Consider the following 12,728-nt stretch of genomic DNA (forward strand, 5'->3'; position numbering starts at 1 on the left):
TATATGGAGGCCGACTGAGAGCTCGTCCCCTGCACGTCCATCTACAGCTGGAACCTACACCCATTGAATGGTACGAGCTGGCAAGGGTTAAACAGTTGGGCTGGTGAAAGTGCACTCTCTTTCAGGGGACGGGTGGGGATGTTCTGTTTAGATTAGAGGAGTAGGAAAATCTGATCCCCCAACTCCTTCAGCGGTGTGGAGCTCTACCTTGAACCCCCAGCGAAAGCTGCCTGTTGGCTACAGAGCACATGTACAATCTCAGAGCAGTAAAAATAGACTGCAGTCCCACAGTCGATCCACCTGTAAATGATGTCATCTCCAAAACATTCATCTCTTTCAAGCACGTCGCCTTCGCTCGATGGAGCTGCTTTCAAACTCAGAGGATCATTAAATAAACCCACACCCTTCAGCCCCTATGAAGAGTCACTGCTCAGCGAATCAAGGGGGTCAAGGTCAAGTCACTTTAACAGAACCCCTGAACCGTGGACACGCAGCTCGATGGAAACAGACAACGGCCTACATCAAAGTCTCCATCTACGATGTTCCGTTATTGACTGAGACAGACCAAATAGTCCCGCCAGATTAGCGGAGTCTATCCACCTCCTCCAGATGAAACCCATTTAGTGACTGGAGAAGGAAGGCATTCCTCTAAGAGTGCAGCAACAGGGAGCTGGAAAGAATTATCTTCCGCTGCCGAGCAATCATGCTCCAGAATCAGGACAGTGTTTCTGCTTTTCTAAGCGCCTCAGCCTCCTAATGTAAGTTTGCACTTAATCACTTCAAAGTTTCACACAAAGGCAAACATAAATCTAAAATGCTACTTGAATGCTGTCATCTGTTAGACACATGGGGTTATGGGGGGAGGACCATGCGTGTTTTTGTATTACTATAGAATCACTGCTGTCCTTTTGCGTTGTCAGCGTTTGTTGGCTTGGTTTTTTAATGATAGTTCTCGCAGTCAGGACGATGAGGATCTAGCCGGAGGAGCAGATGTGGCATTTGAAACTGAGGCTACTGAACATGCATCTGCTATCATTAAACTCTACGCTCTCTAAAAGACAACACACGATCCAACCAACATATTAGATTCAAACACACTTAATGCCTGAAATGCGCAGGAAAAGGCTAGAGGCCAACAGCAAGCATCAATGGCAGATCATGCAAATAGAAGACCTCTTTCTCGGGAACCTTTCCAGACCTGATATCTTTCCCTGAATGCGTCTTTGTTTGGCCATTTCAACAATTAGTTGAAAGGGGGGTCTTGGATTTCACTATTTGCTGCTATTTCAACGGGCCATCTGACGGGCACAGACCCTAACATTCCTCCCTGACAAGACCAACCAAGAACAATGTTTACCTTCATCAATCTTAATCTCTAACACCCCCCCCGCAAAAGAAAGAAAAAAGTTATTTCCAAATGGCCATGTCTTCCATGCCGACTAAGAGGCTCATATTCCACTGACTCACTCCTCACAGCTGGTTGAAACTCTAATTGAATCTGTTGCTGGTGCTTCGCCACAGACAAGGCAGGGAGATATCAGAGCAACAAGAGGATTTCTGATAAAAAAAGGCCCGTTAAACAGCCAACAACAGCAGGCTGTCTTCCCGATTGCCCACACCCTACATGAACGGTTCCTCTTGGGTAGGTTTCCTTTCAGTTCACGATCCTGATGGCTCCATGAAAACCAGTCTACCTGATAATTAACTCTGCAGTATTTGGACACATAAGACTTTTTTTTTCTCCCACCGAATCCTCTGATGTTGTTACCTTGAAACGCTGCATTAATAATCCAGCAGATCAGAGGGCCGTGGAGAAAACGTACGGTGAGCTCATTCAAATCAAGAACATGCGTACACTTAAATGATCCATAGAAAAACATTTGGCAGCAAACGTGCCAGTGGTATCCAAGTGTAAAAATACTGTACTGAGGACTACTAGTATGGAGGACCACTAGTGTCACGGAAATAGCAATGACGTATTTCATTATTAAATAATATAATCGTACTATAAAGATAACAGTGAACACATTTCGTTCAGAACTAAAAGACTACCTTACAAAGTAACTCATTATTTGATATTTTTATAGGCAATAAAAAAAACAGGGACTAGGAAAGGAATTTATCAAAATATAATACCAGTCACTCAATCAATAATTTAAAACACATGAATGAATTCATAAATGAATAAAAGAATGTAAATGTTAATTTGAAGAGTAGTTTAGATGGAGAAATAAATAAGTCTATTCAAAACAATCAATAAATCAAGAATACAGATCTTAATCAGTAAGTTAAAAGGTCTATTTCCTTTTCCCATTTTTCATTTGTTTTTTGCCGAGTTATTGAGCTTCTGCTGTCAGACTCTCCAATTTGAATTTCCTTGACAAACGGGATGCAAATCCCTTTTTAATTTGAACTACTTACTAAAGGAATTTATAATTTTTTTTTAAATGTCAAAGTAAATAATTACTTTGTAATTTTGTCTTTTTATATATATATATATATTTTTTTAATTATATATGCCTTTTAAAAGATGAATACATTAAATTGTAAACTTATTTCTTAATGCCTATTTTTATTGTACATTTGAAATAATGACATGCTTTGCCTCCAGTCCCCATATGACCCTCAAAGGATAAGCTGTGCTGTTGACGGATGGATGGATGAAGGAAATGCTGCTTTCTATTTCCCTGACACTTGTGGTCCATATATACCAGAGTTGACATATTTGTGTTTGAGGGCAGGCGGTCAAATAAACGGGTGATTGCTTCTCAAATGGGTTGGTCTAACCCCCCCCCCCCCCCCCAACCTGTTGCCACCCACACTGACAAGCTGTTTTTCTCTTTAAGAGGAAATAAAGCAGCGTAGAGCCAATCTATGTGCCTGCCCTACAATCTGAATGCGTTTTGCATTTGCTTGAAGGTAATCTGATTTTTTAATCACTAGCAGGCTTTGCAATAGTTTGTCTGCTGTGCTAAAACCAAAAACGCTTATATTTCAGAGTTTGGGTTTAAGAGCTTAGCGTTTAAAGACCGAGTGGTGCACTGGCTGATGTTCTAAAGCTCATACATCCCACATGTCTAGAATAATCAATCACCAGTTATGACCTTTTTTTTTTTTGCTGAACTACACCTATCTGACAAGTGATGTACTCACAAACCCCCATTTCGCAGGTGGGAGAAGAAACAACAACTCTACAAACTCTTTCCAGAATAAAGCAACAAGTCCCCAAAGGACAAAAAAAGCAACCACTTACCCAGAAGGCAACTTAACACTGCCTTACCTACGGGTTGCGGATGTTAAAAATCCACAAGCCATTTCTTCCTTTGCCTGTAGGTGGCACAGTTTGGACAGAAACAATAGATCCGGACGACACAGGCTTGGATGTTTTTTTGTCACATGTTGTCCTTAAAAGACAGTTGTATAGGCGATGGCTTTGAGGCTAGCGTAGCACAATTTTCTGAATATTTTTTTTATATTTCTAGAAGTACATCTAACAATTAATTTAACAATTAATTCTGTTCAGACCTCAATTATACTTTTAGTTCCAAGGGCCAAATGGCAGTCACCACATTTTTATGTTGGTGTCAGTGTATGGTTCGGTCAGTGGCTGTACAGACACTTTACAACACTGCTAAAAGCAGCAGAGAGTATAAAGACAAAACAGATACCACGAAGGGCTCTTAGGGAAGAAAGGAGCTTTTGGCAAAGAAAAATCTACAAAAAAAAAATTTAACAGGCAACATAAACTTAACTTGATAGGCCTAAAAAGTTAAGTGCTCCATTTTCATCCTAGTTTTTCCCGTACAAGTTTCTAAGGCCACAAGTGATGCATTCTTGTGGGGAGATGTCCTTCTGAATCTGCCCCCGGCTTTACTTTCATCTGTTACAGTGTTGAGTGACCCAACTCCCCAACTGTTGTGTCTTTGCTGGAGCACGTACCATTGATGTTCATAGCTGGCAACACCAAAGACATCTTGGGTCGACTTCCTTTATTGTGGTTGGTGGCAGGAAGCAGAAGATGATCCTGAGAACAAAGAAGAGACGGTCATCCAGTGGAAAATACAACTAGTGTGGAAGCAAATAAAAGGGTTGGTGTGTGCATTTGCAAGTGCTTCCTACAGCTTTGGAGCTGAAGTTAGACCTTAAACAGATCTACTGAAGAGCTTTCATTGAAAGTTACAGTTTATCCGGTCATTTCCATTAAAATTTCTCTCATCATAAAATTCATCACATTTTTCATGCCTCATCTCATCACCTAAACAATTAAAACCTTGGGCTGTTTTGAAGCCTTTATTGTACTTGTTAATCCACTTGAAGTCAGAGATAAAATGGCATCTAACAGCAAATTACTTCAGTTACTGGGCCTATTAAAATTAGCCTTTATGCAACTCATTAGACAACGGGCAGGAAAGGTTTAATTCTTAGCACATCCTTTCAAAGGGAGTTGCGGTGCAGAGGAATGTTAATGTGTAAACAGACTTGACCCACACTACACACAGTCAAGGGCGGCTGGGCGGTGGCTCGAATAGCGGATTCAAAAAGTATGACTAGAATCATCTATTACACATTTTGGGGCCTAAGAACAGGCGCGAAAAACTAGCGTATGAAACCAATGTATGAAAGCAGTAAAAAAAATTACTGGAGAAAATTACTGGAGATACTCTCTCAGTTTGAAGGGTAAATCTGATTGCCACATTAAAATGGTCAGGATTACTTATGAATTCCTCTACGAACTGACAAAAGAGTTTCTGCCATTTCAGACCTTTGAGGAGACTAAATAAAAACAGGTACAAAAAACATGGTTTGGTCTCCGTCTCCTGCAAGAATGGAGCTTGTTGTGGCTTTCAGACTACCAACCACAGACTACTGCGATTCAGACTACTCAATCACACTTGGCCTCCAGAAGTCTGTCTGGGTAAAATGAAAAATGAACAGTGTTCAGGTGATGACGGGATCGTCTGAGGTAGAGAAAGTGATTACAGAGAGAAGATAGGATGGAGACTTGTAGAAGGCTTGGAATACAGGGTTACCAAACTCTTGAAGACTTGTCCAAATGCGACGTGTTTTTTCTGAATAAAGGGATTTGGTGTGTCACACATGCTCATTAGCAATAAGTGCAAGCCACCAAAGGGAGTATCGTGACCCTGGAAACGAACGAGCAGGTGCCATGACTCTGCCTTGAGATTGGCGGGAGGTAGGGAAAACGCCAACCACATTACTGCTAATTGTCAGGCGACTGACAGTTTGTCAAGCTGACACAACAGCTGTAGCTGCCATGACGACAGGTGAATTGTCTACGGTTCTTATTGGACTCAGTCCACAGTGAAAGCAACCAGTGTTTCCACCACCGCACCTCAACGCACACTTACATAAAGCGACAGGTGCTGAAACAGCACAAGACGTGAAGCAAGACAGCAAAATGATGGCTGAGTAAAGGCAGTTGCTGAGTTATGGTTTCCATCACTTCACCTCATTTCACAGTTAAACAACGCCACAGCCTGTAATGTATCTGTTGGGGGCTTAAAGTAACCTTGACCTAAGCGTGACCATGTGTGAGTGTGCGACATACTGCAGAGTGTCCTCAACCTCTGGCAAGGGCAAGTACAGGCCATGATGGACTCTATGAAAAATGTTTGCCCAGGGGGACAAAAGTCAAAATTGGTAGTGATGGTCTTTAATATCTAAACAAATTCCAAATTTAATCCAGAGCTTTGGCTCTTTTCTGTAATAACATCATACTGACTGGAACAAAGAAACAAAACCCACCCACTTTTGCAGACACACACACACCCTGAAACCCAGGAAACAAAATACAGGCAAGTGAAGTCACTCAGACAATTTTGTAAAGGTCTGTAAAAATGAAAAAGGTCCCACTTGATAATAGGTCTGTAGTGTTCCTGTGTTTACTCAAACCCTTTCCTGCTCACTAAAACCAAGTTCAAATCAGCAATTAATTACAGTAACGATCACATACTAAAAGAGCAGGCATACAAGGTAGGAATTACAGCATAAATTTAATTTTGGGGCCGTAAGTCTGGTTAGTAAATTAGTTTTGTTTTGGCATTTTCCCCTATTTTCTGACATTTATGGTCTGGGGGCTCAGCAGATTAAACTATAATAAATATTGTAATACATCTTCAAATAAAAATAACCTTGGCTTTAAAATATACATAAGCCTATGCTCCTTACCGTTTGTCAATAGGTTGCATAAGAATCAAACCTAATGAATTACAATATACTGTATCATTTAGTTTGACTGTTATTGATTAAATGTTAAAGTGTCCAAAGGTATTTTCCACTTGTAATGTTTAAAGTTTTCACTCTAAGATGATGCTTTCATTTTGGATGAACTTTAAAAGCCTCCCTGCTCCTTGGTAACACAAAACTGCTACTTGACCTGTACACCAGTGCTCCCATTGTTCCTTCTGTTACCATGCCAACTGAGCCAGACTTTCGTCACTTGTTCAGTGACCAGGGGTCTTGATCTTTGACCACATGCTTTAAAACTCCCGCCCCACTGAGTAATCCTGAGGATTTAAGAGCTGAACATCGCCCACAGTATTTTTAAATGTTCTTTGGAACAGGGAACACATTCTTTTTTGGTAAGAAACATATATCTTGTGTTACAAGCAATAGTTGACCCAGTTTTTCTTTTGCAAGCTAGAAGTTATTGATCAACTTTGGACGTTAGTGTGCTTTTTGGTGCAGTTCCGTGACAATAGTCAATTATAATAATGAAACACATACAGCACGACAATGGGTAAAACTCAAAGGAAATAAAAACGCTTCCACCATCAAATTTGTTTCCTTTTTGTGGGTTAGCACTTGAGAACAAAAGAGTGTGAGACTGAAATAAAAAATAAATAAATAGATATATGAATATAAATGTCTTTTTGGGAAGAAAGGACATTATTCACAAAAACAAAAAACAATCAAAGAAAGTCATTCTGAATATGATTTCCAGAAAACTAATCATATCAAGAAAGAAAATTAAAAACAGGTTTCAAATCTCAAATGTGGAGAAGTGGAGAAATGAATAAAGACCAAACAGATTAATAGTGACATATGGTAACGTCTAGAAATCCAAAACGTGGTCTTGATGATTATAAATGGACCAAGGAAATGGGACTGGAAAGGGGTAGTTACACCCCTGGGCCTGTGCATTTCATCCCTACGTCCACACTCCAATTACCCCACAAATCAACTCAGCTCTGTCGCGAAAAAGACCTATTACATGTGATTATGATTCAGCACTTACTCATACTATGATTAATTAGTGACTTTTTATACCAATCTCAAGACAGACCAAAAATTGAATGGCAATTTGATTGCTGACGAAAGCCACAAAGAATTATCCCTTGAAATCTCCTCTTCTTTTGCTTTGAGTGATCCATTTCCCACTGTCGCATTTTCTGTGGAAGAACAGTGTCTGTTTCTCCTCACCAATCATTGTGCCATTTTCCAGGAGAGTGGAAACCTTACCCTGCGGAAGGACACCACGTAGAACGTGTCGCCCCGACGGTTGAGCTCGTCAAAGAAGTCACTGTAGGTGTGATGAGGTGCGTAGTAGACCTGCAGTTCACTGCCAGGATTCCTTGTGGGAAATGAAGAATAAGGGGAGTGCAGAAAAATAAATCACTGAAAAAAACTATTGAACAATTGAAACAAATGATATGGGTGTTTCAAAACCAACAAGTGTGTCTCTGATTAAATCAATGTTATGTTATATTTTGCAATTTTCATGCAGGCTCATTCAACAGTTTGATCATTAGACTTGTATGAATCAAAACAATGAGACAGAGATGTCTGTCCCTTTAACCACAATACAAACAGAACACTTTCTACACACAGTGGAGGCAGGCTCTGCTGCTGTTTCAGGTCTGTGTGAAGGGCTCTAAACATAATGAATGTCACAAGTATGAGGATGAAGACCAAAATACAACTTTTGCATCATGCTTGAAATAAAAAATAAAAAGTTTTTCATTCTGGCCAATAAATGGCCCCATAGATGTTAACTTTTGAAAGGGACTTTTCCTGTTGTGTTTGTTTCTTTGGATTCTTCATGCTGGGGAAAACTCCCAAAACCTCTTTAACAGTACACAAAGGCAATCCTAAAAAACAATCCACTGTATCATAAATGCTCACATTGTAAAAACAAAAAAATGGTCAAAATGTGGAAAAAGAGACAGAGATGTTGCCTTCAAATGGCCACTTTAGACAACCCTAAAACAATGAAACACCAGTTTGTTATGTCTACAGGTACACTAAGTAATTGTGTTGCAAAAACACAACTCCAGTAGTGCACTCATCTACTTCCACAGATCCCGCTGACAATAAACACTCCAGCCTGCAACTCTAAACACTTGCCATTTTAGTTTACCTCAGTGTTATAGTTTACCACACAAGTAGTCGTTACTGTGAATTTGTTTTTGTTATTTACAGCGTGTTTTGCCCTCTAGCTGTCCAAATCTCGATGCAGATTTAAAAACAGATGAGAACTGTTTGTAAGGAAGAAAAAAAGAAAAAAGAAACCTGAAAAATGATATAATTGTTTGAATCTGACGCAAATGCACTGTAACAGGCTTTTTACTCACTTTTCCTCAGTAGTTTCTGTGTATTGAACTGTCAAAATCTGGGCATTCTCCTTGTTCTCTGTTTTCTGTTAAGAACAAAGAGATAGAATTAACTATAGTTGCTTAATAATCGCATCAAGTAACAAGCAAAAGAGCAAGATAAAATGTTGGCAACACTGTATAGCACATAAACACAGACTCCATTCAAAACATTACAAGTGATCATCATATCAAAACATTTAGACATCAGCACGCACATTGCAGTCAAAAGGTATTTTTCTCCTTATGAAATCGATTGTAGTTAAGAAATCTCAAGCCTTAAACTTTTTGTGTTCACATCAACGGGTAACAGGCATCTGTTAAAACTTACCAAACGGTGCTTTGGGGCATGTAGAATCATTCATATGAGCAGTTATACAAGTTACTTATTTATTATATGACTTATGTTAAATTACTATGACATTTCAAGTGTACGTAGTGCTAAAAAAAAAAGCTCAATAAAGGTGAGAAATAAACACATCTACTTTTCTGTTTAAAGTAACATGAGGAAGGGGTATATACTAAGTGGATAGCCCCCGGTAGATTGGAAATAGTGTGACAGAATTTGAAAAAGAGGACGGAAAAAAAGAGCAGGGGGCACTAATCGTTCAGCTCCCCTCCAAGTGTTGTTTAGTTTCTCAGGGCTGTCGGATTAAACTCAACCCAATAAAGAGAAACGAGCGGCAGAAAAAGGGAAGGTGAAAGAGAGAGAAAGAGAAGGAAAGAGAGAGGGGGGGGGGGGGGGGGGGGAGATGTGAAATCAGTGGTGAAAATTAGGTTTTTGTTTGCCAAAAAATATATATATATATATATCCCACGATTACTCTGAAAGTAATAGCTTGAAGTTTGGTTTCTAAGCTTTGATGCCAACAGTGAACACTGTGTAAAATCTTTGCTTGGATTTCCTGTTTTTCCACATCGTGCCGTGACCTACCAGAATGGTCCTGGTGGGTTTGTGATTGCTGTTACTCATGCGCCTGGATTTGGTCTGTTGCACTTCGTGACGGTGTACCCAACCCCTCAGCTCATGGGCCAGCCTGCCATTCAAAGTTAACACAACGTATTTTCTTACATTTCATAAGAGACTTTGGTTGATTTTGTGATTTGATTATGTCAAAAAAAGAAGGAAAAAAACACAAGTAGGAAATACATGGAAGAGTTCATTACTTACTCTTTGCACTTGGTCCTGTTAAGAGGAGGCTGGCAGGGTGGGGGAGGTCTGAGAAAGACGGGATCCTTCACCACCATCAGGGCCTTATCTTCAGAGCTGAAACAGTGAGTAAAAAGCAGACGGAGGCTGTTAAATGAAGCGAACGGTGGTAAGTGTACAGGGCAGCTCTGATGCTCGGAATCAATTTCAAATAACAATCATTTCAAAATATTTTCCACATGTTGAGAATATGCTTTGAATGCAAACTGAGAGCCAACATGGCTGCTTGCCGTCAGACAGAAGTGAGCATCCACAGGGAATTTTGGTGATGAGAAGTAAAAGGATGCTATGAAGAAAACGGTACGCCTTCAATGTGGGACCAATTATATATCTATTGAACTTCATCGGTTACTAATGAGTTTTATTTTTTCATGACATGTGCAGAGGTGGCAGAGCTTCACTCAATGAATGTACAAACGAAAACGCTGACATGCACTGAGGCATGACATGATAAGTCCACATTCTGCTATAAATCATTCTCATAATTATCATAAACATGCTTCAGAGAATCATACAGTTCCAGCGAGTCAAACCCAGTCTGATTAAGAACAATGGCAGCCTAAAAGCCTGCGTTGTTACCATAAGGTGGGTTTACACACACTGTGAGTTAGACAAACGCTGCATGACTTTCCTGCTCAGACTCAAAACAACTGTTTTACGTCTTTGTGAGTGAATGATTATGTAGCTAAGCAGAGGTGCTGATGTAGACTGTCCACAGTCCGTGCCCACCTGCAGCGGGCTTGTCAAGAAAAAGGTCTGCCACCGACGTAATCCCTCCTCTGGGCCTCCCTGATCTGAGCCAAAACGTCGACTTCGCCTCACGGCCCCGTCTCTAAACGTCCTGGAATTGGTTCCACAGACAAAATGTCAGACGACGGAGGCCTGATCATAGCTCTAACTGATGGGCCCATATTAACCTTCGTGCACACACCTTCCTGTTCGGTGGGACCCCAAGATTCGGTTGCATATCTCCCCCATCATCTTCCTCTACGCAGCATTTGGTGCTGTCACCCCTTTTGTAGAAGCTAATGTGTTCCTTCCTGCCTGCGCTGGTTTAATGCTCCCGGGAAACGTGATACCAAGGAGGAATGGTTTACATTAACATGTGACAAACCCGACGGAGAGATCTGACAAAACACAGGCAGGCAAAGCCACGCAGACATCGGACACTCTGACCACCTTACAAAACATCATTTTCATGCAGGACACGGGGTGCAGGTAATGTACCAAACAAGAGTGTTATTTATGCAATTTACAAATGAGACTGCTGGGCCTCTAGTGTATTTAAAGAAAGAAAAATATATAACCCTTTAGAAAAATAAACTGAGACTAGCAATATACAGCCGAATGTCAAACAAGGCCTGACCCCAATTTCCCACGTTGTTACTCAAAGCACAACTGCCGGCCAACTAGCCCGGGGCCCGCCGGCACTCTGAAGGCAGACGTTTGGACAGAGTTGGTAATCGGCAGGCGCATGTGTTTACACGTACTGTAATGAGCTGTACCAGTTCAGACTGAGTCCAGGCACAGGTGCATCCTGATTTGCTGACACGGTGGTTAAATACAGTGTTGTGAAAGGTGTTGTGGGGGCTGAGCTCATTACCTGTCTGCCATCTCAGAGGGGCCGCTGCCGAGGGCCTCGGGGCCCATCACGACGTTGGTTTCTGCCTCTGGGGAGAAACCCAGCAGGTGTCTGCCGCTGTGCTCCCCGGAGACGACTTCGAGCTTGGAGCCAGGACCACCCTGAAACACACTGACGCAACACAAGACAAGTGGAGGTGAGGAGGAAAAATAAAAACAGGTGAGGAGAATCAGGACACTTGGGCTGGAGAAAACAATCTGAAGAGAAGAACTTTGTACTGGATTGAAATGACCACGGAATTCCATGTGAGCCACATCCTGTGCAGGAGGGCTTTTCGTTTTTTAGCAAAGCAGCAGATTCTGAACTCTGATCTAGAATGCATAGCCCAAAGCAAGCCAGGGCACACACACAAGCAGAAACACACACAGTCTCTTTCAACAATATCTGACTGAGTGGCATTTTCATTTCAAAGGATCTGACCTCAAAAGCGGGCATATTTAACATTCCAAAGGAGAGCCCGAACACAAAACACACAGATGTGAGCACAGGTACACACACACACACACACACACACACACACACACACACACACACACACACACACACACACACACACACACACACACACACACACACACACACACACACACACACACACACACACACACACACACACACACACACACACACACACACACACACACACACACACACACACACACACACACACACTGTGAATACAGCTCAAGTGGCAAAAGAAAAACTTTTTCATGTTTAAACTCTTGTCCAACAAGTAGATGCTTGTTGCATCCTTGCCCTGAGAAGACAGTTATTCCCAGGAAAAAAAAACATTTTTACAACATGAGAACAGAGAATCTGTCGTTATAGTTGGCGGCGGACTGTGAACTTGCGTTTGAGGAATTACACAATCTCTCCATCTGCTAACTGGGTAGAATCAAGCTCTTTCACCCTGTGTACTTTTACATAACTCATTGTGATTTGTCATGGCTGTTTATATTACAAGCAGAGATAAGAAAGACTGTCACATAAAAAATGCTTTTTTTAATCGGAATATTATTTTCAAATTTGTGGGTGGTAAATGTTTACCCCCAAGGCCAACGTGCTAGTAACCGTGGGTGATGTCGTTTCTGAGGATAAAAAAGAACATATTGCTTCAACAGGAAATGTTCTGCACTGTTTTCAATAAACCTTTTCTGTCTTACATGAGAGCCACGATTCCCACAATGAGTCATGGGGCTTCCCATTTGTTTTCCTGCTGTAACCCAACACTCACAATATGTTGCTGTTACCAGTAATCTTCCTG

The 12,728-nt window shown here is 41.1% G+C and overlaps 1 protein-coding gene across 3 annotated transcripts in view; it reads right to left on the reverse strand.

Moving 5' to 3' along the window:
* The window catches only part of atf6 (activating transcription factor 6), a 28,815-nt gene that overhangs the window by 4,524 nt on the left and 11,563 nt on the right, over window positions 1-12,728 (reverse strand). For all 3 annotated transcript variants that reach the window (XR_004795549.2, XM_035646916.2, XM_035646915.2), the window contains exons 10-15: window positions 11,426-11,575; window positions 9,784-9,879; window positions 9,547-9,649; window positions 8,595-8,659; window positions 7,483-7,594; window positions 3,940-4,024 (exon numbers count right to left, since the gene is read on the reverse strand). Coding sequence is in view for 2 of the 3 variants with exons in the window: in XM_035646916.2 (XP_035502809.1) it covers window positions 3,940-4,024; window positions 7,483-7,594; window positions 8,595-8,659; window positions 9,547-9,649; window positions 9,784-9,879; window positions 11,426-11,575 (611 nt within the window). In the remaining variant the exon portion in view is untranslated. The remainder of the gene's footprint in view (window positions 1-3,939; window positions 4,025-7,482; window positions 7,595-8,594; window positions 8,660-9,546; window positions 9,650-9,783; window positions 9,880-11,425; window positions 11,576-12,728) is intronic.

Source organism: Scophthalmus maximus, chromosome 13 (genome assembly GCF_022379125.1).
Source record: "Scophthalmus maximus strain ysfricsl-2021 chromosome 13, ASM2237912v1, whole genome shotgun sequence".
In the NCBI taxonomy this organism is placed as follows: Eukaryota; Metazoa; Chordata; class Actinopteri; order Pleuronectiformes; family Scophthalmidae; genus Scophthalmus; species Scophthalmus maximus.